Source organism: Choloepus didactylus, chromosome 17 (assembly GCF_015220235.1).
Source record: "Choloepus didactylus isolate mChoDid1 chromosome 17, mChoDid1.pri, whole genome shotgun sequence".
Lineage (NCBI taxonomy): Eukaryota > Metazoa > Chordata > Mammalia > Pilosa > Megalonychidae > Choloepus > Choloepus didactylus.
The window spans coordinates 18376314-18403855 of record NC_051323.1 but is presented as its reverse complement, the minus strand read 5'-3'; the positions used below and the strand labels follow the sequence as shown (position 1 = coordinate 18403855).

At 40.2% G+C, this 27542-nt stretch overlaps 1 protein-coding gene across 4 annotated transcripts in view; it reads left to right on the top strand.

Moving 5' to 3' along the window:
- ALMS1 (ALMS1 centrosome and basal body associated protein) overlaps positions 1-26835 on the top strand; it is a 274368-nt gene extending 247533 nt beyond the window's left edge. For 3 of the 4 annotated variants that reach the window (XM_037806566.1, XM_037806569.1, XM_037806565.1), the window contains 7 exons: positions 9679-9799; positions 15082-15288; positions 15624-15859; positions 16546-16729; positions 17606-17669; positions 25282-25381; positions 26485-26835. In XM_037806566.1, the coding sequence (XP_037662494.1) occupies positions 9679-9799; positions 15082-15288; positions 15624-15859; positions 16546-16729; positions 17606-17669; positions 25282-25381; positions 26485-26529 (957 nt within the window). In that variant the 3' untranslated portion in view covers positions 26530-26835. The remainder of the gene's footprint in view (positions 1-9678; positions 9800-15081; positions 15289-15623; positions 15860-16545; positions 16730-17605; positions 17670-25281; positions 25382-26484) is intronic. The other variant, XM_037806568.1, reaches the window with a different exon arrangement.
- The last annotated feature ends 707 nt before the right edge of the window (positions 26836-27542 follow it).

Below are 27542 nucleotides of genomic sequence, written 5' to 3'. Positions count from 1 at the left end.
ATATCATTTGGTTTATGTGAGTTCTTACAAAATGTGTATTTTGTATGTGTGTATCTATTTTCGATTGATATAAAAGGCATACCCATCATTTTTTCTTATTTACTCTAAGCATTATATTTTTAAGCTCCATGTACATTGCTATAAGTACATTTAATACAGGTTTCTGATCTTTACATTATACTCCATGGAATGCGTCTACCACAGCTTATCTGTGCACTTCCCCTGTGCTGGCCATCCAGGTTGATGTCGTTCCCCAGAACCACAAATAAAACTGTAGCACACATCCTTTCCATATCCCCTTGTATACCTGTGTGAGACTCTTTGGTGTACATACCCAGAAGTGGAATTGCTGGATCACAGGCTATATGTATTCTTTACTTCCTTGAGTCATACCAAATCGCTCTCCAATCTGCATTCCTGCCTTCAATGTCTGAAAATTCCCATTGCTCTCCTTTTCTACCAGTAATTTCCAGTTTTTGCCAGAAGATTAGAAGTACAAGTTTCTATACCAAGGGAAGGTAGGTCTTTTCAAAACATTAGGTGCTCCTTGACTTGAGCATCAACCTGTACACCACTCTAATTTCCAAGAAAGAGTCTTTTACAGGACTTCCAAAATGACTGCCATGCTTTCAACAAGAACGTATTCGTTTGTTCATTGATCCAAACCAAACATAATTATAATATAGAATGTGACACAAGTATAGTAAGAATGGGATGTTTTACTATGCATTTCTCAGATTTTAACATATTGGCAAAAAAAGGGTATGGAAGATTCAGTAGCAATGATAATAAGCTTGATTTAAAATATCTGTATAAAACTTCATTCCTGAAAAACAGCACCCACAGTTGTTTCAGATGCCCATGGATTGTTTTCAAAAATTAAATGTACAGTACGTAAAAAGTTGAAAGTCCCAAAGTAAAATTGTGTAAGTAAGCCTGTATTCCCTAAACATAATACAGTAAAATTGGAAATTAATTTAATATTTTTAAATTAAGCATATGAAAATTTTAAAGTGCCATTCTAAATAATTTCTGGATTACAAAAGAATTCAAAATTGAAATTACAAGGCTTTTATTTTCATTTAAAGATAGTAAAAGCATATATTGAAACTTATGGGATGTGGCTAAATCTATATTTAGAGGAAAATTTATAGCCATAACTTGAATTTTTTTCAACAAGATCAATTGGAAAATAATTAAGAATTAAGTGTTCTACTGAAAAAAAAAAAGCAAAGCAAGAAGTAATGAAGATGGAAAATATATAAATTAATAAATCAATCCCCAGAATTGTCCCCTAGATCTGATTCTTTCAAAAGAACAATATACCAGTCTCAAACCTGAGATTCTGACCTAGAGGAAAAAAGAGTGTTAGCATTAGTGATTAAAAAAAAAAGAAAAAAAAATATATATATATATATAGTTACAGTGATTTTCTTAAAATGAAAAGTTAGTGTTTGCAACTTTAGGCAAATATACTTTGAAATTTACATTAGATGGATGATTTCCTAGGAAAATATAAGTTAAGAAAATTAGCCAAAATTTAAAAAAAAAACTAATTAGATGACTAACAATAGAAATTGAAGGACTGTCAGCAGTCCACAGCCCCACCCCTAACCATGTGCCCTCCAGCAAATTTGTACAAATATATGTTACCACCAACAAAGCATGCAGGTATGCGTGTCTTCATTCCCTTGCCAACTGTGAGTTTTATCAGTCTTTTTAACATTTGCTCATCTTGAGGTGTGGAAAAACTCATTGCTTTAAATTGTATTTTATCAATAATAGGTTTCAGAGGCTTCCGTTTACATTTCTTACTTTGAGAATTGCCTTTTCATATCCTTTGTCCATTTTTCTCTGAAGCTTTTTTTTCTATTCTTAAGCGCTAATTATATTCTTTAATTTTTATGTGGTCAACTTCATTTCTTCACTCCATGCTAAGAAAGATCTTCCCAACCTCAAGATTATAAAAAACTTCACTTGTTTTTCTTTTAATACTTGTGGGAGAGGTGGACTGGGCAATGCATTTGAACTAATCAATATGAAATTTATTTTGTGTATGATTAGGTTTAATTTTATTTCCAAATGGTTAGCTACTTGCCAATAGATATATTTGAATAAGAGAATGATATTCATAATGCATTATAAAAAATGTAATATTCTTTTGTTAAGCTGGACTTTAATCAGTAGGATTTGATAATTAATTGACACAGTTCCTTTGAAATTTCTATCCAAATCAACTGAAATGTGTGGATACCTTGTCAAAATGGAGAAATCTGAAGAGGAACCTAATTCTGATCACAAATATGAAGAAAAGAGTTTCACTTATTGAAGTTAGATGAGAACATCTAAGTGAAAATATCTAACAAGCATGGGTGTATCTTCACCTCTTGAGTATACTATAACTGAATAAAAATTTTAGATTCATCCATCTGAAAGTGATTCTAATCCTCATAGATATTAAAGCCATTCTGAGAGAGTGCATAGGAAAAAAAAGAACATAGAGGGTTACTTCCAGACCATAATTTTTCAAATCTGAAAGAAAAACCTTGGCGATTCATGTCATCTAGCTCTAACACCCTCAACAAGACTTTCATAATCATATGTCAACCTTCTGGTTTTTCCCATGTGTTGACTGAGTACTTACTCTTTGTTCATTCTCTTTCTCTCTACTTTAGGCCCTGCCACTATCTGGGAAACTGCTATAAAAGTTTCTTGAACTCAATTCTAATTGCCTATATTTGCACTGACCATTTAAGCCATCCACTCTAATGGCTATACTTTGATTTTTGACATCATCCAGAATTGTCCCTTCTCTGCAATCTTCATTCATTCATGGACTAAAGGAATTTTCTGAGGAACTATTATGCAGGCACAATGTATTTTTAGCTTTCTGCGGATGATTTTTCATAGTATCTAATCTACCATACTTGCAGAAATAGGCAGCTAGTTGAATTTCTAAAGGTGGTAAGAGATAGGCTAACACTGGCGTTCCTGCTTTTGTGAGCTTTTGTCTCTAGAAATTAAAAATACGTCAAAATGGTCTCTTTTGGACCTTTGTGTCCCAGCCCGCGGGACGTTCAACTGAGGCTCCAAATCCTGTGAGGGAGGAATGGTATGGGACAAGAGACACGAGGAATGACAGCAAGACAAAGATTCTGATCAAGCTGCAAATCTTTATTGAGGAGGCAGAGCATATATACTCTAGGAGAGAGGGGGGAGTGGCTAGCAAGGGTGGGTGGCGGTCTAGGATTGGTGGCTGCTGTTGCTAGGGCGGATGGCAGATGTAAGGCTAGCATAGGATTGGTGGCTACTGTTGCTGGGGTGGATGGCAGATTGTAAGGCTAGCACTCTTGGCGCGAATCTTTGGCGCGAACTACTTCCGTAAAGAAGGCTAAGGGCAACTTAAGCTGTTGTTGCATCAGCCCTAGCGGCCATGTTGCATACCTCCGGCATCGCTGAGGGTGGATTTTATACATGCTACCTTAATCGTCCCCAACACCTTTGTGATTTGTTGCCCCTTACTGGGTAATAAATTTTATTATTGAAACTACGATTGACAATTTGATCTGCACATGTCTGAAAACTTTTTACAAGACTTTTTTTTGGTACCATAGACTACACTTCTAATTTTGACTTTTTCAGCCTTATCAATGAGTGGTTGTAAATGAATTAGGGTGAGCCCATTCCTCTGAAGGAAAAGCATCTCCCATTAGGCATCTGGCTGGCAGTCGGTGAGCAATGTCCATCTTCCTACATGAAGAATCTCCATGTAGGGTCATGTAAGAAACATTCCTTTTTTCCTATGGCGGATATGTTTTCCTAAGCTCAATTTTCACCTAAAAAGTAATTTCTTAATTGAAAAGCTTTTAATTCAAACTACTGATGATGTATCTGATCAATTAATATGGAAATAAATCTCACCTAGGTTTTAATTAAAGTAGAATATACAATAAAAAGCCCAAAACATCCCTGAGATGGTGACATTTACTTTTGTTTCCCAGTGTGGTATAAGGCAATCAGTAGGTGAGTTTGTTCTCAAATAGAAATTAAAACAGAAGCAGTAGGTCAGCACGTATCTTGTGTGCAACAGAAAGCATACACCATGGTAACTGATAATGTTAATTGACCTGTAAGCCCCAGTGCAAGAGAACTGAGTGGACTAATCCACACCCAGACCCTGAGGGATGAGATCATTGGAGATGCCCCAGAAGTGTCCTGTTGAACTAAGGAAAGTGGACATTTGTGGTTTACTGACAGCATCTGTAAACGAATAAGCGAAAAAGGATGTTCTATCCCATGATGGGTCCTCATCACAAATTTGTGAAACGCAGCTCAAGCCTGTGCATTCTGATTATTATTGTAAATCCTCAACACTATATGGCATGATTGCATGATTCTGACAGTTCGTACTTGCCTCTAGCCTTAGAGTGTTTTTAGTGACATGTCACATGGCATCCATTACGCATGTTTTTGTAGAACACATATTCTCTGAGATTGTTCTTAATTATATGGGAGTGACACTTTTGGTCACCTTCCATTGTTCTTGTGTCCCTGATTCAGTAATGGAAGAAGCAGAATGTAAAGCATGATAAGCCTTTTTCTTCAAACAAGGCAGGCTTCATGGTACAAGCCATATTTACTTCAGTTTGCATATGTGTATAAACACATTCTGTACCATAAAATTCATCCATTTAAAGTGTACAGTTAAGCGGTTTTTAGCATAGGCAGAATTGTGCAACCGTCACCCCAACCAACATTTAGAACACTTTCAGTAACTCAAAAAGAAACCCTGAACACGTCAGCAGTCACCCACTGTTTCCCCCAACCTTGCACCCCTGTCCCAGCCCGTGTCTCTATAGATTTCTGTCTCTATGGATTTGCCTACTCCCTATATTTCCTATAAATGGAATCAAAATATATGGATTTTTTTGTTATTGGCTTCTTTCACTTCACATGATGTTTTCAAGAGTCATCCATGTTGCAGCATCTATCAGTACTTCATTCTTTTTATTACCAAACTATTTCATTGTATGAACGCACCACTCTATCCCTTTATCAGTTGAGGGACATTTGGGTTGTTTCCACTTCTTGGCTATTATGCACAAAACTGCATGAACATTTGTGTACTAGTTTTATGTGGATGTATGCTATGATTTCTCTTGGGTATGTATCTAGGAATGGAATGCTGGGTCATACGGTAACTGTTTAACTGTTTGAGGAACTACCAGACTCTTTCCCAAAGCAGCTTCACCATATTGCATTCCCATCAGCCATGTATGAGGGCTCCAATTTCCCGTCATTCTCAACAACACTTGTTGTTGCCTGTCCTTTTGCCTTTAACCACCCTAGAGGGTTGAATAAACACATTTTGTTGAGGGAATTTTTATTTTTAAACTATTTTCTATTTTAAATGTTTATTCTTTTATAGGCACAAATTACTCAATCTAAATGAGAAATTTGAACTACAAACAAAAACCAAGGTTCCCCATCTAATGAGGTATAAACTTGTGTTTTTTCATACCCGGTGGTGCATACCACAGCTGGTTGTGTGTTTTGGAGGAGCAGGAGGTTCGCAGGGTTTCCAGATTGGAAGAGACCATAGATGTTCTGGTCCTGCCCACTCTGATGACGTCAGGAACCTGTGCTGCATCAGCACAGCCCACCAGCCTCCGTCAACAGCTCCACCACTCGGGCTGATGGGGCCTCTCATTCCGTTTGTCCAAGGCTCCAGTTAGGAAAGTTTTTTACTTAAAATCCCAAAATGTGACTACATTGGAATTCCTAGCCCCGTTCCTAGTTCTATAAAGAAAATAGCTCTAATCTACCTCTCGGGGGCCCCACTTCCTTCCCTGAAGTGTTTTTTCTCAGGTCTTCACTCTTTGAACCATTCCTCACAGATCATGGTTCCTATTCCTCTTTACTAATTTGGCACTTTTCATGGGTCTGTTAAATTTGTTGATATCTTTTTTTAATCAAATCCTTTTGCACTTAAGCATGTTATAGTTCAGGTGGTGACAAGCATGTTGGCAAAGCAGATTTATCACCTTCCTTTCTGTTAAATAGAACATTTCTGTGGCCTTACATTTTCTTAGTTCCTGTTGAGCTCATCAGAGCCATTAAATCTTTACTATCTGTCCTATTCCTATAAGTTATTTTGTTCTTGTCTGTTAAACTGGTAATACAATCCCATGGCATAGAATTCAAAATTATAAAAGCATATTTGATTGAGTGTCCCTCCCTGTGTGCTGTTTCCTGGGCTTCCTGGATGTACATATTCATGTCTCTTGCTAAATTTGAGAAGTTTTCTATCATTATTTCTTTAAAAATTCCTTCTGTCCCTCTTTCTTCTCCTTCTGGGACTCCCATAATGCCTGTGTTGGCTCTCTTGATGGTGTCCCAGAGGTCTCTTAGGCTATTTTTGCTTTTTATATTATTTTTTTTATTTCTGTTCCACAGCATGACTCATTTCAAGTGTCTTATCTTTAAGTTCACTGATTCTTTCTTCTCCCAAGCTCTTATCTGTTCTTGAAACTGCTTCTGGACATTTTTATTTCAGTTATTGTGGTCTTCAACTCCAGTGGTTCTGTTTCATTGCTTTTTAAAATTTCTGTCTCTACTAAGACTCTCATATGCCCCTTCATTGTTTTTCTGATATCCTTTAGTTCTTTCTCTGTGTTTTCCTTCATCTCCTTTAGTGTTTTTAAGATAATTTTTTTAAAGGCTTTCTCCAATATATCCACATTCTCGTCTCCGTTGGTGTTTTCTGTGTTTTTATCCTCTTCTTTTGAAGGGCCGTTTCCTGTCTTTTTGCTTGTTTTTTTGGTTGGTTTTTTGTCTTGTACTCTTTTCTTGCACACTGTACATTTTAAATTTTAAGTGTTAACTCTGGGATTTATTCCCTGGGATGTCTGTTGGTTTTGTTACCTGCTGGTGATAAGACAGGTTTTCTTGAGCTTCAGCCCTTCTATCGGGAAAGTCCGCCCCAGGCAAATGCAGTATGCAGGGTTTTCCCTGTCTTTCTGGCCTCTGTCTTGTACTGGACTTTTGCTTGTTAGTTGTTTTGAAGTCCCTCTGTTTACAGGAGTTTGGTTGTTCCCTGTTTCCCAGGATACAGACCTCCCTCTCCCATGTGTTTGATGCTGGCAGGCCTCTGTCCCAGATTGTCTGCCTCTGTGCTTTTTCACACTTTCAGTGTCTCAAGCTGCTTTTGCCTGGAGGACAAATTCAAGGAAGGCACACTGGAGAAGACTTTCCCAAGTCACTCTTTCCCGGCCAACACAGGGTCAGGGACCCACGAAGAGGGCACAGACCAGATCCAAAGTGCCCTGGGGAAGGGGACCAGGAAGGGCACCAAGAGCTTCTCTGATGGCTCCCCAGAGCAGAGCTTTCCTGGCTTACCCAGCAAACACAGCCCTTCACTAACTTTCCCCTGCAGCCCCGAGGAAGCAGCACCTTTACGTCTCCATCACCACTGCCCCTGTCCAGGCAGATTTAAACAATAGCTGCCTTCAGAGCCAGGCCCCAAGCAATCTGAATCACTGATCAAAAGCCATGATGAGTGATCAGCCATGCCCACCCCTGTTCTTGAGGAAGAGGATTTTTATGTCCCTTTCTGTCACCAGTGGAATAGCCAGGGGTTTGGACCCCAAGGCAGCCTGCCACAAGAGTGAGAAGTGAGCGCCAATAGCCACCTCACAGAGCAATTGACTGAGCTTTCCCATAATTTATCAGCCTCTTTCTCCTGCTTTTCCCTGTATTCTGTAGTTTTCTTCTGGCCACCAGAGTTTCAAAATAGTTGTTTCAGACAGTTTCTGCCTATTTAATAGTTGTTTGGGTGAAAGGATTGAGCCCTGGAGCTCCCTGCTCTGCCATCTTCCCTCAGTCCTCTAGTATCATTGGTGTTTTACAGATAAAAATCTAAATCATTTGGTGTTTTGCAGTTTACAGTCTAAATCACTTGTTTTTCCTAACACTTGTATAATTCCAGAAATAACAGTTATTATTCCCTTTCTAGATGGGGAAACAGGTGGTAGCTTGTTCAGATAGAAACAGCTAGTAAAGGGAAGAACTGAGACTGCCTTAGGTCTTTGAATCCAGACCCAGAGCTTTTTCTCCTGAATCACAGTCACTGCCTTTCCTCTTGCCTAATGTACAGAACTTTACAATTATTCCTATTAGACATTGTCTGGTTTGATTTGGACCATCATTCCTATTATTATTTGGGATCCTGGCAGCCATTTGGGCCCTTCCCACTGAGCATGTATGTAAATTCTCCTGTCTTCCATGTCTCTAGGACATTGATACAAAATGTAAAGCAAGACTGGCCAGAGCTAAACCCTGCACCTGGCACACTGGTGTTTAGGAAATACTTGTTGGCAATTGCAAGATGTACCACTCTTTAGAGGCTTCTCTCTGTGCTGATAATAATATTTGGGTAAGGTTTGTTCAACCAACCTCAAAAAGTTCTACCAACTTCTTTTATCATTCAGCCTGTGTAACTCCATCTCTCAAAGATGCCATGAGAAATTCTGCCATTTGTTCTCATTTGTTTGGCAAATCTAGGTATATTCTAATACACATTCTTTTGGTCTGCCAGTCAAGTAACCATACCTAATAGGGAAAACAAGCCTACCCTGGGAGGCCTTGTTATGCCTGATTGAGCCCTGGCTGAAATTTTATGATCTTTTCTTTGACATCCAAAAGCTTGTAAATTAATCACATTATTGATCCATTCTGGAATTTTATAGAGCGTCAGTGTTAAACCTACCAGTTTACAGTGCTGACCTTATCTACCTTTCTGAAAATCAAAATAACTTTTCCTGTCTCCAGACATCTCACGTAGCTCCTGTTCTCCAAGATTCTGTTGTAAGTTTCCAAGTGCCCTGAAATATAATTTACCTAGCTCCAGGGAAAAGATACTCTATTTCGTCACCTGACTTGGGCTTTGATTCACCTCCACCAAACTTGCTTCTCCCCAGAAGATTCCCATTCAGTGTTCTGGGGTAACCCACTCCAGGAGATTTTTATGATCAGGCAAGTTTATAAACACTGTTTTAAAATGTATTTGTTCTGCTGTGTTTGATAATCTTTTGTCATCCACCAACTTTCATCATCACTTCAGTCTTTTAACTCTCCCTTCATTGCTCTGCTTGCTCTGAACATAACTAAAAGGCCTTTGGGGCTCTTTGGTACTTTTTGCAGTACTCCACTCAGTCAAAACGTCTCACGGGGCCTTTAGCTCTTTGGTATTTGTCCTTGTGTAAGTATCTGAGTGTGATTTTATTGGAAGCTCATAGTTTCTTTAGCTATCCCAGCCCTCTTTATCTCTCATTAAAATTATATGCAGGTGTCAAGTCAGAATTTCATTCTGAAGACCCTCTTCTGGCTAATCTTTGGCTAGCATTTCTTCAGAGTTTTTCCAGGCCTGAGAGCACACACAGCTTTTTTGTCTTACCTTCTTGAAATAGTTCAGGCCCTTATCTAGCTATAATAGCATTCTCCTCCCTGTTACAAACTGTATGGCACCATGTTCCACATTGTCACAAGCTTCCTCATAACCTCATTTCAACAATTAGAAATGGATTTTAAAGGGCTCTTAGTGTCTTGCAAGTTTCCTTATGTGGAGAACTGTGCCACTGATTACAAGTAAAGATAACAGGGTCTCTCTTGTTTTTCCAGGTGGAAAAGCATATGATTTCTTCTGACTCTGTTTCATCTTCTGCCAGTAGTTTGTGGAGCTCAAGCCTTACCCGTAGCAGCAAGCAAAATGTGCACATGTTAAACAAGGGTATTCAAGCAGGTAAGTTACTTAAATTCAGACTTCTCCCCGAAATACAAATAGCTCTTAAACATATGACAAATTATTCAGCCTTACTCATAATAAAGGAAATGAATATTAAAACTATACCCAAGTATACCCAGTCTCACCTAAGAGACTAGCAAAAATCCAAGTTTGATACCATGTTTGTGGGCAAGAGTCTAGGGAAATAGGTACTCATACATTCTAGTGGGAGTGTAAATCAGTAACACCCCTACAAAAGGCAGTTTGGCAAAATTACTTTGACCCAGCATTTTCATTTTTGTAATTTAACCCATAGATATTTGCATCTGTACAAAATGACAAGTGTACAAGGTAAACCATTGCAGTATTGTTTGTCATAGCAAAAGACTGAATTGTTAAATATTGTACATCCATATAATGAATTCCTACATAGAAAGAGGAAGCTTTCTCTGTACTAATACAGAAATATCTCCAAGATAAATAAATAATAAATGTAAATAATAATTCAGAAGAAAAAGCAAGAGACAGGACAGTGTGTATAGAACGCTACTACATGTAGTTTAAAAATTAAAAGAGGGAAGAGAATTACTTGAATATGCCAAAAAAAAATTTCTCTGGAATCATTTGGGATTGTAAACTTAGCGAATGGAGAACAGGGTTGGGAAGGTGACTTTTCATTTTATGCCTTTCTGTATCTCTTGATTTTATAAAATAAAAGTAAACAAGTAAACGTCCCTCTTAATTTTTTCCCCCTCAAGTCTTATCTTTACTTCTGTCAACTTCTCCCTTACCTGGGTGATAGCCAATAGGACTGCAAAAGCATTGACTGCCTTTCTCATTTGGGGTCAGACCTGAAATCTTTTTACCCATTGACTCTCCTTACCCATATTATAACTGTAAGATCTTTACTCATATTAACTCTTTCTTTCCTTCTAATGTCTAAGCTGAGTTAGAAATAAAAACTCTGTGGTGGTTTGCCTCCTCTGTCACCTTGTCTGCTTTGCCAAGTACCCTTTGTGTGATCTCCAACTACCTTTTATTCCCTTATACATTGATTTTTTTTAATTCAATTTTATTGAGAAATATTCACATACCATACAGTCATCCACAGTGTACAATCAGCTGTTCACAGTACCATCATATAGTTGTGCATTCATCACCCCAATCTATTTTTGAACATTTTCCTTACACCAGAAAGAATCAGAATAAAAAATAAAAATTAAAAACTTAAAAAAAAAACCCACCCAGCTCACCCCCCCCACCCTATTTTTCATTTAGGTTTTGTCCCCATTTTTCTACTCATCCATCCATATACTGACTGGATAAAGGGAGTGCGATCCACAGGGTTTTTACAATCACATTGTCACCTATTGTAAGCTACACTGTTACACAATCGTCTTTAAGAGTCAAGGCTACTGGGTTGAACTTTTGTAGTTTCAGGTATTTACTTCTAGCTATTCCAATATACTAAAACCAAAAAAGTGCTATCTGTATAGTGCGTAAGAATGTCCACCAGAGTGACCTCTCGACTCCATTTGAAATCTCTCAGCCACTGAAGCTCCGTTTCATTTCATTTCGCATCCCCCTTTTGGTCAAGAAGATGTTCTCAATCCCACGATGCCAGGTCCAGATTCATCCCCGGGAGTCATATCCTGCGTTGCCAGGGAGATTTACACCCCTGGGGGTCAGGCCCCATGTAGGGGGGGAGGGCAGTGAGTTCACCACCAAGGTGGCTTAGCTAGAGAGAGAGAGGGCCACATCTGAGCAGGAGAGAGGCACTCAGAGGAAGACTCTTAGGCACAATTATAAGCAGGGTTAGCCTCTCTTTGCAGCAACAAGTTTCATAGGGGCAAGTCCCAAGACAGGGGGCTCAGCACATCAAGCCGTCAGTCCCCAGTGTTTGTGAGAACATCAGCAACAATCCAGGTGAGGAAGTCTGCATCCTCTCCCAGCTCTTCAGGGGGGCCCCAAATATATACTTTTATTCTCCACCCAAATTACTTTAGGAAGTGTTGCTATTTCATTCTAATCTATACAGACCTACCATAGCTCACTTCCTATTCAAAGTTCCATGAAATTGTAGTTTGAACAAACTGTAGAAGTTCCATTATTTAGAAAATATAGATCCTACACCAAATAACTTCTCTTCCCTTGGTCTCACATGGAAGTTGAAGTTTGAACACAGTCAGTTTCAACCTTTACCCTTTGGCCTGATTTGCCCTTGTCTTAACCAGATCTGCTTTATTCATATCTCTAATTGAAGTCTGGGCTATGTTTCAGCTTTTTTTTCTTTTTTTTTTAACAGTTGCTGTATGCATAAATACTGATATTCCTGTCTGCTGAGCTCTAGCTCTGAGTTTCAGGTGTAACACAGATACCCAATGTTCTAGAGACCAATCAAGTTATACATTAAGGTATCAACATCTCAGAGTTTGGAGATAGCCATTAGAATTCAGGAATAGATTTGCCTGCTGTAAGAGCTTACAATCTAGGGACCATTTACAATAATCATTTCCCTGTTTGGCTGTCCTCTAAGATTTAATTCTGAATTTATACATTGTAGTTAGTCCATATTGGTGAAGCATTATAGTGTTTCCCTTGGTTTCTGGCGTACTTCACTCAACAAGCTGTCTACAGGATCCATGCACCTCGTTGCGTGTCTCATAGCTTCACTCCTTCTCGTAGTTGCTCAATATTCCATTGTATGTGTACACCACATTTCACCATTCTGTTCCTCAGTCAGTGTACCTTTAGGCCACTTCCACCAATTGCAAATCATGAACACTGCCTCCACAAACACCAGTGTGCAGATGTCTACCCATGTCTCCGCTCTCGGATCCTCCAAATACTTACCCCATAATGAGGTTGCAGGACCCCATGGCCCTACATACTCAGCTTCGTGTGGAGCCACCACAGTGACCTCCAGAAAGACTACACCATTCTGCCTCCTCATCAACAGTAAATAGGTACATCCCTCTCTCCATGTTTTCTCCAGCACTTTTACCTCTATTTATATTTTTTCCTACAATCTTATAGAGATATATTCACATAACATACAACCATCACAGTGTACAATCTGTTGTTCACGGCATCATCACACAGTTGTACACTTATCACCACAGTCAGCAAGATTTCGTTGATCTCAGCTACATGTTTGCAAGTGTTGTATGCAGTTTATCCAATCCCAAATTCCTCTGCAATGTAGGGTCCACGCAGTTCCTGGCTTTCTACCAACTGCCCCAAAGGAGTAACTACAACCTAGACTTCACCACTCTGCCATCTTGCCCCCTCCCACACATTGATTTTTGAAAGAGTTTAGAGGCATGGACATAAGTTAAGGCTCTTTATAGGATATAGGATATTGATAAGAGGTATGTCCTAGCCCAATCAGCCTAAGGAGACTACAGGAACAAACTGTAGTCTAAGAAAGTCAGGTTTATTGACTAATTGCAATAAGGGAGACCACAAACAGAACTGTGGAGCGTCTCGCCAAATAAAGGAAAAGATACAGTTAGTATAGGATCTTGATAGGCTCAAAGCAAAGCAAGGCTGTGTATAAAGAGGTCAATATCATGTCTAACTGTGATGTAGACCCTCAGTCCTGTTTCTTTTCCTGGAACCAGTAAAGTTAAGATAGATGTGAAATGTCGCATATAGAAGTCTCCTACCTAAGCTCTGCACTTAGGTTGTAAATGAAGACTTTTTCTGTGTTAAAGTGACTTAGGTCCCCTAGAAAACAGTAGGATGTTTCATTGTTACCAATGTAATTTCAAATAGCAAACTTTCTAATAGTCTGTCAATTTAGAGAATAGGGTTTTTCAGTCAGTAAGGAAGCTGTAGTCTCTCAAAGAAGGAAACTGTTATGACACTCGACAGTTTCAGTGTGCCTCAGGAAAAATCTTGTTACCTGTTAACTTTGCAGCTGGCTTTTTCTGTGTCTGTTACTGAGCAAAGGGCTCACTGCCCAGATGTGCACAGGAGCCAATTCTATGACATCAGGATTTTGAGAAAAGAACTTTATTGCAAGGTTGACCAGCAAGGAGACAGGAGGCAAAGCTCCAGTCTATCTCAACTTGAGGGCTAAAGGAGATTTTATGGGGATGGGAGGTGGTTGTTAGTGTGGTGTGATTGGCTAGGCATACATTTGCCCATATATGGTAAGGCAGGCTTTCAGCTGGATTTTCCTTGTTGAAGGACCTCTTGTATTGGATTTGTTTCTGATGCCTCTCTGGATTGACTCAACTTTGGTTATGAGGGAGACAATTTCAGTTCCTCGGGGCTCAGAGATCATCTGAAGACACCAGTCTGGGTTTCTGCACATGCTTGGGTTACTTCAGCCTGCAAAACAAGCTCAAAAGGAGAGAAGCTGCTACCAATGGGTTTTGAACGGTGCTTGCAAAACAAGCTCAAATGGAGGAGTTACAGAGTAGCTAACAGGCCTTGGGTGGTTTCGCTTTGTCCTTGTAGGCTGATAAATGGCAGGGAAGGTTTTTACAGTCCAAATAGTTTTACTTTCAGGGGTTAGGACTCTTGGATTTTGAATTCAGTTGAGACATTCTCTTGCAGATGTGCTCCCTGCCAGGTGATGATGGTGTCAGATTTGTGCTTGACCCCTCAATTTATCCTAATCATGCATGCACTTCCATTTGTTATGTGATTCTCCTAGGTCTCAGAAGAAAGAATTGGCAAATTGCACTTTGCTGCTGACTTCTCGAAATTACTTTTTTCATTTATAGAAAAACAAAAAAGGTAGTTCTCACTTTTTTGGCCAACATGTAAAATGTTTATTGTTTTGCCTTTTTTTTTTTTTTTTTTTTAACATTACTCAACTGATGTTTCTATGCTGATTAATCTGACAGCCAGGAAATCTCAGAGCAACTACTTTAACTCATACTGAGGAAAATATAGTTGATAGATCACTTTTCAATAATCAGACAAATGGGTCACAATCTTGGCTGCACATGAGAATCATCTGGATGCTTTAAAACAAATTTTTCATATGTCTGAGCCCCACCCTAGACTAATTAAATCCGAATCTATAGGTGGGGAGCTGGACATCAGTATTTTTCAAAGACTCTCCATATGAGTGTAAGCTGCAATTAGAGTTGAGAACCACCAAATATACTGCTTGTTCCCTCCCTCTCCCTGCTTCTCCATTTTCTCTCTGTGTCTCCTTCCACCCCACAGAGGCAGTAGCTTTGATTCTGAAGCATTAATAATGTTTCCTTTACTAACTTGAATAAACCTGCCAGCTAAGCCTCAAGGCTACTCCCAGAGACATCTGTGATTTTTCCCTTCAGGTAACTTGGAGATTGTGAATGGTGCCAAAAAACACACTCGAGATGTTGGGATGACTTTCCCAACTCCCAGTTCTAGCGAGGCTAGATTAGAAGAGGACAGTGATATGAATTCTTCTCGGTCAGAAGAAAAAAATGAAGAGAAAAGGCTCCTTACCTTTTATATGAGAGACAAAAAGTTAAGAAAGAACAAGCCAAATTCCTGCGAAGGTCAGTTTTTAATTCCAGCTTCTGCAGCAGAAAAAACTAGTGAATGTCAAGTCTCTTGCAATGCTAAAATTCTTTGTTTCTAAATGACTCTGTTTTGATCCCTTACCCCACCCAATCCCCATCTACCATTTTGACAAGTTTTCACAGTATCTAGCAGTACAATTACAGAATCATATGTGCAAGTAAGCCAAATTCAAGAATGTCTTGGTGACCTCTGGCAGCTGATTCCCCTCTACGGGCAAATATTATGTGCATGTCTCTGATGAGAGCTGTGCGGGCTATGCAAAACAGTCTTTTTTTTTTTTTTTTCTCTCTCTTTAAAATGTTTCCTATAGGAATTTCATGGTTTATTCCTGTTGAAAATTTGAAGTCTGGGTCTAAGAAGGAAAACCTGCCTTGTGGCCGTGGTGTCTACTGGTTTGAACCAATAACCAACACCAAACCCTGGAGGGAGCCACTGCGGGAAAAGAACTCACAGGGACAGCAAATGGATAGTCGGGGGTTCCTAGCAGGCCCAGGCAGAGATTTTGACAAGGTTCCACCGAGACCGTTTGTGAGAGCAAGCCTACAGGTATGGTGGCATTGAGTTAGTTTTACCATGTACTGAAGGAGAAGAAAGGGCAAGATTCTAAGGAGTTAAATCTGTGACTTGGCATTCTGAGAGACAGGCATATGTACGACCCTTATTTCTAGCTCAGTATCTATTTTCAATACATAATGGCTTGGTTTCTCACATTAATCAAAGGCTGCCTACTGTTAACCATTCAGAATAGTATATCAACCTCACTATCTGGCAACAAGGCAGTGGAGGGGAGGGTGTTGTGACACAGTTAATCTTGGAGGCCTTTTGTTTGTGTTGCCCTTATATCTGCTCCTCTGTTTACATAACTCCCATTCCTGCTTAAACCCAAGATTTAAGACACAAGTCCTGTTTTTGCATGTTCCTTGGTGGCTAAAGAAGCTGCTCTTTAATGATGTATTTGTTTAAAGGGAAATTAAAATTAGCACAATAAGCCGAGCTCTACCCCATTGATATTGGGGAGGGGGGGTGATTGCCACAGTCTTAGTTTCTTGGCTTATTCCAAAGGCATTTCTTTGATCCCTTTGATTTCCCTGACGGATCTCTTCCCCACAGAGAACTGTTAAGAGTATTTTTCAACTATCCAAAACTGTTGGGCACAGGTACTGTTTTTCTCGGCTCTTGGAGAACAGGCTGCATCATTAACGTGAGGTTGGGGGGATTTTTCTTTTCCTTAGGAATCACTTCAGTTTCACAGACCTGACTTCATCTCCCGCTCTGGAGAGCGGATAAAGCGCTTGAAGTTAATAGTCCAGGAGAGGAAGCTACAGAATGTGTTACAGAGTGAGCGGGATGCACTGTTCAATGCTGCAAGAGAATGGCAGGGCTACCAGGATCCTGTGCGCCCTCTACGTGCGAGAGGTACACCCTACTTGTTCTCTTTCCTACTAAAGGAGAGAGAAAACAAGGTCTGCTTCTGTGCTGCCCAGCACTGCTAATGTCAGGCCAGCTTAGTGGACAAAAGTGACTTTTTGCTTGAGACTCAAACCTACTTAGTAGCAGAACCTGCCCAACTTCGCTCTCAGCACTTTTGCAGTCAGAGTGAACCCAGTTACTCTAGCCCTGTCACTGCAGCTTAAAATCGGGAGTGTGCAGTGAAAAGGGCTTTTTTATAGACCAGCTCTGTGTTTGTGAACAAGTTGGTTCCAAAAATATAATACTTATTTCTTTAAAGAAGAGGCCAAAAACAGGCTTGGCTACCTCACAGGGTAGGGTGGTGGTGATGATAATAATAGCAAAAAAATAGCCCTCATACCTTGCCCAGACACTGTTCCCATTTCATCCTCACAACACCACTCTGAGGTATAGGTACTGTTAACATACCTCACCAAAGATTACACACCTAATGAGTGAAAGAGCTGGGATTTAAACCCATATGGGCTCACTCCAGAGTCTGTGCTCTTAATAATTACACTCTACACAAGAGAGCAATAAGTTAACAAATGAAAGCTGTGAAAACTGCAATACTTACAAAACACCCTTATCTATAAACTATAAACAGTTTTTCCATTAAAATAATCTAGTCAGTGCCAAAGATTGATGTGTCTTCAGGGGCCTCAGGCTGCTGTCACAGCCACTGTGGTCTGACCCTTGGCTTGGCCATTGCTCACCACCCAGCACAGCCAGCTCAGCGTCAGGGCACAGAGTCCTGGCAGCTCCCTCACAGTTCTGCAAAGAAGGCATGAAGAACTAGAGACGTTTAAGTCACTACCCACTTGAAACCCCTTCTTCTCTTAGGCTTCCCGGCTGCCCAGAAATACAGACCTGTTGGAAAGAAGGAAATGATTCAGAGGTCTAAACGGTAAGGGCAAAAAAATAAAAGAGTAAGTACAAAAGTATAAAGCAAGCCACCAAGTGCTCAGGAACTTGGTTTTCCCAGAGCCCAGAGTAAAGACACTTTGCTTCAGTTAAAACATTATGAAAATCCACACTAGTTTGAATGTATTAGTCCAGCTTTTCTTAATTAGAAATCTAAATTTAAATAAATAGAAATGAAGAATATTTTGAAATTAAAAAAATTAAATATTTACTTTGGAGCCATACCCTCTTGACTTAGCAATCCCATTTCTAGGAATTTAGCCAATAAAATGAGAATGGAGTGTTCTCCAAGACACATTGTTAGGCTTTTTTAAAAATCAAATTTCAAGAGCATGGGTGTACTGCTTCCATTTCTGACCTTTAAAAGAGTGGGTAGCTGGGAAGAACCTAAGATGGCGACTAGGTGAGACGGAGAAAAAAACACCTCCGTGGAAAACACTAGATAAAAAAACAGAAAGGACCCAGAACACCACTTCCAGAGTAGCACCAGCCAGACAAGTTCTGCTAAAGCCACAGGGAACGTGCATTTGGTGAAACCAGGAGTCTGCATTCTGAAACAAGTGAGTCAGTCGGCTGAGTCCCTCGGCCATGCTGCGGTGTGGGGAAATGTTGGGTTGGTGTTTTTTTTTTAAAAAAAAAAAGAAGCCCAGGAACAGCTGCAGATAAGACAGGAGCGGTCTGGACTAAGGCCTCGGTGTCTGGGGTGGAGGATACCCCTTCCCACACCCACTGCTGATTGTCTCTGGTCCAGGGGAGCAAAGGGGAGACGCACGACTTCCAGCCGTCTCCCCAGCGGGTGGGGCTACTCCTGCCCAGGGCCGAACACACAGCACAGAGCCGAGCCAAGAAACCCAGCCTGACAGGGAGTCTTTCCCGCAGCACCGCTCACATGACACAATATTGGCCATGGACAGTGGCCCTGAATACACCCACGGCTGATTGTCCCGGAGCTGGGAGAGCGAAGCTGTGTGGAAAGAGGGAAGTTAGTGCATCCCATTCAACCATCTTTGAAGCGGGCTGGGAACTCCCCTACACAGCCTGGCAGCCCAGGGCTTCCCTGGAGGCCGGTGCTCACTTGTGACATGGCACGGCCCTCCCGCCCTCAGCAGAGGTCCTGGAAAAGCACAGCAGGGAGGGGGGAACCACTCGGAAATCCCAGGGAACCTACGCCAATACCAAGGACTTTTGTGTCAGCGGCAGAGAACGGGCTTAAATCTCCAGGAACACCTGGGAGGTTTGATTATTAAACCTGCCCTTCCTCCCTAACCGCTCAGACACATGCCCCTCATTCAGGGCGGACAGCACCAACAACACACCCAAATTAAGTGCACCAATTGGACCCCAAAAGAATCAGATCCCCACACACCACAAAGTTGGGGAGAACTGACTTGAGGGGAATAAGTGACTTACGGACACCATCTGCTGGTTAGTTAGAGAAAGTGTATGTCACCAACCTGCAATTCTAACAAATTAAAGATCAAGTAAAGCAAATGCCAAGAGGCCAAAAACAACAGAAAATCTTAAAGCATATGATAAAACCAGACGACATGGAGAACCCGAACCCAAATACTCAAATCAAAACATCCGAAGACACACAGTTCCTGGCAGAATTAATCAAAGAACTACAGACAGGCAATGAGAGCATGGCACGGGATAGAAAAGACCTGAAGAAGAGCATGGCACAGAATATAAAAGACATAAAGAAGACCCTAGAAGAGCATAAAGAAGATATTGCAAGAGTAAATAAAAAAAATTGAAGATCTTATGGAAATTAAAGAAACTGTAGGCCAAATTAAAAAGACTCTGGATACTCATAATACAGGATTAGAGGAAGCTGAATAACAACTCAGCCTCCTCGAGGAGCACAGAACAGAAAATGAAAGAACAAAAGAAAGAATGGGGAAAAAAATTGAAAAAATTGAAATGGATCTCAGGGATACGATAGATAAAATAAAACGTCCAAATTTAAGACTCGTTGGTGTCCCAGAAGGGGAAGAGAAGGGTAAAGGTCTAGAAAGAGTATTCAAAGAAATTGTTGGGGAAAACTTCCCAAACCTTCTACACAATATAAATACACAAAGCATAAATGCCCAGCGAACTCCAAATAGGATAAATTCAAACAAACCCATTCCAAGACATATTCTGATCAGACTGTCAAATACTGAAGAGAAGGAGCAAGTTCTGAAAGCAGCAAGAGAAAAGCAATTCACCACATATGAAGGAAACAACATAAGACTAAGTAATGACTACTCAGTGGCCACCATGGAGGCAAGAAGTGGCATGACATATTTAAAATTCTGAGAGAGAAAAATTTCCAACCAAGAATACTTTATCCAGCAAAACTCTCCTTCAAATTTGAGGGAGAGCTTAAATTTTTCACAGACAAACAAATGCTGAGTGAGTTTGCTAATAAAAGACCTGCCCTACTTCAGATACTAAAGCGAGCCCTACCAACAGAAAAACAAAGAAATGAGAGAGAGATACAGAGACTTTTAACAGACATATATAGAATATTACATCCCAGGTCACTGGGACACACGTTCTTCACTAGTGGTCATGGATCTTTCTTCAGAATGTACTGTATGCAGGGACATAAAAACAAACCTCAATAAAATAAAAAATAAAAAAATGAATTTGTTCAAAGCACATTCTCTGACCACAATGGAATACAAATAGAAGTCAGTAACCATCAGAGACTTGGAGAATTCACAAACACCTGGAGGATAAAAATGAGGGGGAGATGAAAACATTCCCGGATAATCAAAAGCTGAGGGACTTCATCACCAGTAGATCAGTCCTAAGCAGGCTGAAAGGAAGGGGCACTAAACAATTGACTGAAACCACATGAAGAAATAAAGATTTCCAGTAAAGATCACATGGTAAATATAAAGACCAATACTAATGTATTGTTGATTTATAACTCCACTATTTACTTCCTACAGGATCTAAAATACATAAACTGTAATGATAAATCGGTGGTTTTGGACTCAATGTAAAATATGTAATTCTTGACAAGAACTACATAAAGGTAGGGGAATGGAGGAGTATAGGAACACAGTTTACGTGTCCTATTGAAGTTAAGTTGGTATCAAAGAAAAATAAGATTGTTATAGATTTAAGATGTTGAATTTAAGCCCCATGGTGAACACAAAGCAGGTATCAGAGAATATGACCAAAGAGGTGAAAAGTAGAGTAGGGGTTCCAAGAAGTGGGGGAAGGGGCAATGGGGAGTTAAGAAATGAGAGTAGGGTTTGGGGTGAAGGGAAACGTCTAGAAATGGATGGTCAGAAGGTGATAGCATTGCAGCAATCTAAATGGGATTAATCCCACTAATGGAATGCTAGGGAGGGGTGGAATAGGAAGATTTAGGCTATATATATCTTTCCACAATTGAAAAAAAAAAAAAAAAAAAAGACAGTCTAAATAGATGACAATTAAATGCCAAGGATGATCCTGGATGGGATCTGAGGTCGGAGGAGAGGAGGCTCAAAGGGACACAGATGGGACACAAGAAAAAAAAAAAAAGGAAATATAGAATGTAAGCTTTATATCAATGTTGAATTTCTTGAACTTCTTAGTTGCATTTAATGAGATTGCATAAAATAATGTTCTTGTCCATGGGAAAGGTATATGTGAATTATATTGTTTATTCAAAGATACATGCAGCTTGCTCTCATATGTTCAGAGGACAGACCAATAGATGATGGGTGTTAGGGAGGGGGGAGGGAGGGAGAGAGGAAGGGAAAGAAAGAGACAGTGGTGTGACAGGATCTTAAAGATGATGGATTGGGGTATGGGGGGAGGGGGGTCGGGGTATGATGGAGTTCTATGTATGGGGTTTGTACTGTTTTTACAACTGTTCCTGTAAGATTGAACTTATTTCAAAATAAAATTTATTATTAAAAAAAGTGGGTATTTAGATACATACATATATATATACTTTTTTTTATATGCATATAGTATCTCTGGAAATATAACCAAAAAACTGGTAATAGTGGTTGCCTTTGGGAAAAAGAACTGAGTGGCTGGGGTTCAGAGGTAGGAGAGAGACTAATTTTTCACCCTTTTGTATTTTTTGAATTTTGTACCATTCCTGCATTAGCTGCTCATTAATTAATCAATTAATTAATTAGAATTTTACATATATTGATGATGAGGGTGCCATGGTTACCTTTTGGTGTTCATTTGGAGACTTTAATGTGAACAATTTTATAGTCAGCATAGATTCTGAAGTAATGTCCTTGAAAATAATTTATCATAATAATGTAAGAATTCCTCTTGAAATCTTGTTTTTATTCTCCATTTAGTAAACCCTTTCCTTATAGGTAATCCAAAAGGATGCTTTAATCCACTGGTTCTCAAAGTGTGGTCCATGGACCTCTGGAGGTCACTGAGACCCTTTCAGGGGATTTGCAAGGTCAAAACTAATTTCAAAATAACACTAGAATGTTATTGCCTTCTTCTCTGAATTGATATGTGTACTTATGATGCAGAAGCAATGGTTTGGAGACACAGGAGATAAAACTACTGGTGCTTTTGTACTGTTCAAGACAATGACACCCAACTGTGTTTGTCTATTAGTAGCAGTATAAAACAGAATCTGTTTTACCTAAGAATGTCCTTGATGGCCTAATAAAAGACTGATAAAAAATCCACTCAAAGTAAAAGATGGATTGATAGATTTTTATGTAACAGAGTACAAAAAGTTCAATGATAGAGTTTCAAGATTCCACATTGCCCCTAACCTTTAAGAAATTACCATTTGTCAAATTTTGGGGTAGTATCAAAAGATGATGATCCACAGTTATCTGAAAGGATGTTAAAACAGTCCTCTCTTTTCCAATTACATATCTGTGAAAGCTGAATTTTTTGAATGTATACTGTAACATTTAACAACAGACATAATACAGAAGCAGATATTGGAATCCAGCTGTCTTCTATTAAACCAGGCGTTAAAGAAATTTGAAAAAATGTAAAACAGTGCCATTCTTCTTACTGAAATTGTTTTTGTTTGGGAAAATATATTTTTTAATTAAAAAATAGTTACATATGTTAGCATGTATTAGGCCTATTATTGTTATTTTTAAATTAATTAAGAAATACATATTTTTAAATTCATGTTGAGGTCCTCAATTTTTAAGAATGTCAAGGAGTTCTGAGTCCAGAAAAATTGAGAACCATTGCTTTGTTCTAAACCTGCCCCAAAATTTAATTAGAGGAAATCACACGGTGTTCATTGTGTGGCACCTAAGTATACTCGCACCTGAGCAAGAGGAGTCCTTGCTGTAAGGGACTATGAAGCTTGCCTTCAGGAAGACAAGCAAGGGCATAATTGTATAAATGCTTTAAAATATAAATATACTTATAGGAATGGATTAAGTACTCATCTTCTGGGAAGACTCCAGTTTAAACTGACACACATTCGTTAGGTGGCTTCTATTTTACCTCTGGTGTGACCGCTCTTGAAGGAAGTGATCCATTTCCATCTGAAAATCATATAGTTGTACAAGATCTTAGAGATCATCTCACCCATCCCTAGTTTTTAGGAAACTGAAACAGAGAGGGGAAGTCACCCAGCAAATTAGAGCCAGAGCAGGGGTTAGAACCTGGTCTTTGGGCTTCCCATCCAGTACTCCTTCAGCTGTACATATGGAGGATTTATGCCTCTGAAGCTTTGTGTTACCCATCATCTTTTCCTATCACCTGCCCCTACCAAAGATGTTTATAGGCTCTGGTGAAAAGAGAGGATTTGGAGAAGAGAGAACTTGACTCTTTTCTGGAAGCATTTCTTCCAGGGTGTTCTTCAAGAGAAGTTATGTCATTATTTTGTTAATACTTAGATTTGAGTATGTGCCAGGCCTTGGACTAGATACCAGGAATGAAAGATTATTGACTCCAGACCACAAGCAGATGGGCAGGCAGGCAATTGCAATAATATGTAATAATTGCTTTCAAGGAACCATTTAAAAATATATGTAAGTTCTGGCTACTCTTATGAGCCTGGCTCCTTGCTTTCCTGGTCTAACAAGCAGATTTTCTCTTCATACTACATGTTCTCCTTGGGATAACTCTTCTTTTACTACCCTTCTCCAACAGCCACATCAAAAAATAATATGTTTTTCTTTGGTCCCTTTCCTGAACTCCCCTTTTGTTTTCAATTCTGAATCATCTTCACTGTGTCCAAAATGGAATTCCCCATTCTCTACTCCCACACGTGCATGGCCCACCACTCACCCAACTAGCAAGCCGTCGTCCCCTCCACTGGTGCCTTACCCCTCCCTGCATGCACAGTCAGCCCGCACTTCCTGGGCACATGGCTTCTTACTTCCTCCGGCATCCACTCTCCTCACAGGCACTCTTGCAGGGCTGCTTCTCATCTTTACTGTTTCTAGTCTATTTTCCACAGAGCCTCTGCATCATTTTCATTTTTTTTTTTTTCAGATTATAGAAAGATTTTGAAAATACAGAGAAAAGTAGAAGGAGTAAATATCACTCATAATCCTTCCATCTAAACGTAACTAACTAGTTCTGTTTCTGTCAGGAGTTGGGGGTATCATGGAGACCTGTATTAACACACTTTTTTTTTTTTTTTTCAAATTGTGGATTATACTGTATTTTTACAGATTTGTATCCTGCTTTATTTTTCTCAACATTGTACTATGAACATGTTCCCATGTTACCAAAAATTCTTTGAAAATACCTTTAGGCTTTGTAATAATTCCATAATATAGATGTTCCCTAATCTGTTTAACTTTTCTTTAGTCGGAAATTTAGATTCTTTCCAAGTAGAATGTACTTATAAAATGCATGTTTGATTATGTCCCATCCAACTTAAACTTGGTGGCACCCAAACCCTGACAGGACAGAGTCCAAGTTGTTCATATGGCTACAGGAACCCTCCACGGCCCCTCCCACACTCCCCCACCCGCTTCCCACCGATTTCTCTCACTCCTCTCTGATAAGCCTTGACTTAATTCTTACCCATCCTCATTTTTCCCTAGAGTGCTGCACCCTTTCTCCTCCTGTTCTCCTCTCTCCTTTGCTCCTAACTGTTCTTCAAGACCCAGCCCAAGCCTTTTATTTCCTAAGTCTTCCCTGACCCCTCCTTCAGTCAGAGTAAGTTGTTTCTTCTCCAGCAACTGTAGCATTCTATCCATATGACTATTATAGTACTTTCCTTTCCCATTATTTTTCCTTGGCCTTAAAAATACATGGTAATACATGTTCGTTACCTTATATTGAAACAATACATTTTTACATACAGAGTAAAAAACAGAAATTCACCTCCACCCCCTTTATCTCACTCTTCTCCCAGAAGTAATCACTTATTGGCAGGATCTTGTAGTATTGTTCTATCCCTTCTTCTGGATCTTGACACCCCAGGCTGGGTCCCTCCTGGATCTTGACACCCCAGGCTGGGGATCTTTGTGTCTTGATGTCAGACATAAAGCTGGGTGCACTGCAGGGTCCAGGGCACATCTGTGGAGGGAGTGAACTCCTGGTGAGTGGCGGAGCTTGGGGAGCATGAGGAGAAAAGCTGTACCTCTGTACCCTTGTAACCTCACCACTTTCTTCCCACTGGGGCCATATCTAAGGATTTATGAGCAGCTTCCAGAAGTGCAGAAAAAGAGAGAAGAGGAGAAGAGGAAATCGGAATATAAGTCAAACTGGCTACGAGCCCAGCTATATAAAAAGGTCAGTCGATCCTCTGTATAGAGCAGGATTAATCAGGCTTAGGAGGGGAAAGAGAAACTGAGAGAAACACATTGAACTTGTCTGAGCATTCATTCAGATTTCAGCATGTCTTTGAAGTGAACATAAGCTTCTAATGCATTGTACCACTGCTGAGATTTGGAAGATAATGGTGCTATGATTAGATTTCCAATCAGAGCCCCTCAGGCATAAGAGCTGTTTTTTCTCAGACTTCTCCCTCTTAATTGTGTAAGGCAACTTCCATACATACATTTGGAATGAAACCAAATTTTACTCTTAGAGGTTCATTGGATGTCATGGCGAAAATGTCCAAATCTACTAGAATTGTTAGGTTTTCATTCTGGACTCCCAAATAATGGTTTTGTGCCCCTTGGGGGTTAAATCATCATATACCTCTAGGGCTTTTAGAATAAACTGGAAAATGTCTGAGTGTGACCAAAGAGTTGGCGTCCTGAGGGGTCAGAGGCCTCCAAGCCGCTATTTCCTGCCCATAGCCACAGTGAACTCAGCGGTGCTGCAAGTCCAAGAACCTCACAGGCCGGGGGTTTTGCTTCCAGTTCACTGAGGAACCAAACTGGCTCCTGTGCCTGAAGGGCCACATCCTTCACAAAAACAGCACTGACTTTGTTTCCTTCCCAACCCCCTCACTGCACTTCAGAGGACTCTGAAGGTCAGAAATCAAAAGACCAGATCACCAGGCTGATGTGGGATTGGGGAACTGCTGCTTCTAGTGTGTGCCCCGGGACGTGGCTGGGCTCCCTTAAGTGGGGGGACCCGGGGAACTGCAAGGCCTCCGTGGGGGTGTCAGTGCCATAAACCCAGGCCACTCCTTAGGCTGGTATATTTATGAATTTATGGGTTCATTAATCTACCAGGATACAGATTATTTGTATCCATAATAGCTATTGATTATAGATCATCTTCCCTAAACATTTCAGGAAGTACTTTTTCTATAATTACCATTGTTTCTGTAGCTGAGGCAGCTGAATTGAATTTGGGTAGAACCACACTGTCTCTTGAGCTGCATGTCTGCCTCTAAGAGAAAGAGTATCTAACTTCTTTCCTGTCTTTCTTTTCTTCCACAGAAAGTAACCAATCGACTCTTGGGGAGAAAAGTTCCCTGGGACTAATGTAAAATTATTTTCTTCAGAGCCCTGGAAGTATATTTTATGAAACTGGAGAAGCATAATCCTTACTTTTCTGAAACTGAATTTAATAAAACATGCTCTATTTCCATGCGTAGTTTAGAAATAATAACGTAAAAGTTCTGGGGCAGAGTGGTGATTAAATGCCTGATGGTGTGGGAGCAGTCCTTTCTCCACAGTGGCCTTGCCCACATGACTGTGTTGTTACAATGCTACCTCTTAATTCTAGTCTAGAGTAAGTCCCTTTTTATATGTTTTTACACTTTTAGGAAATAAATAACTTTCGATTGACTCGTAGTAAAGCACACAGCAAGGTCGATTTCTTTCCCATCTGGAGGTGTGCAGAGAGCACTGCCATGTCTCCTCTGAGGTGTGTAGGTGCCTCAATCTAAAAGCATCCGCCACGGGTAATGAGCTGTTGTTAGAAGGAAATGCAGCATGTTTCTTCAGAAACAGCTCACTGTGGTGGGCTTTGTGGAGAGGGTGACGGTGCCATTTGCTCTTCCCAGGGACTCCTGGCAGACACAGGTCCCTGGGGTCCAGGCCTCCTCTCAGCCTCCCGCACAGCCCCAGGGGTGGCTCTGCAGGCAGCTGACATTCTTAGGCAGATCTCCCTCCACCCACCCTCTTGTTTTCAGTATCAAAGCCTCAGACCATTCATTATCATACACAGCTAAAATGCCTGGAGAACAACTTCTGAAAGAACAACTTCTGAAAAACATGAGTTAATAAATGAGATAATATAGATAACACTTAATCCAGGGCCTAGATAAGAGTATAACAGGATTTTATTTCCTTTGGCCTTGAATTATAGCCGAGGCCCAAAGGTGAGGGGGAAAAGGTGCTAAGCAGCCCTAAATCTTAAGTTCAGAGAACCGCCAGCAGGGCAGTGGCCATTTGCCTCCCCAGAGGGCTTCTGAGAGGCCCAAATCCAAGGACACACTTCCCAGGCTCTTCCCAACACGGGAGGAGGCTGTGCAGATGAGTCCAAGAAAACC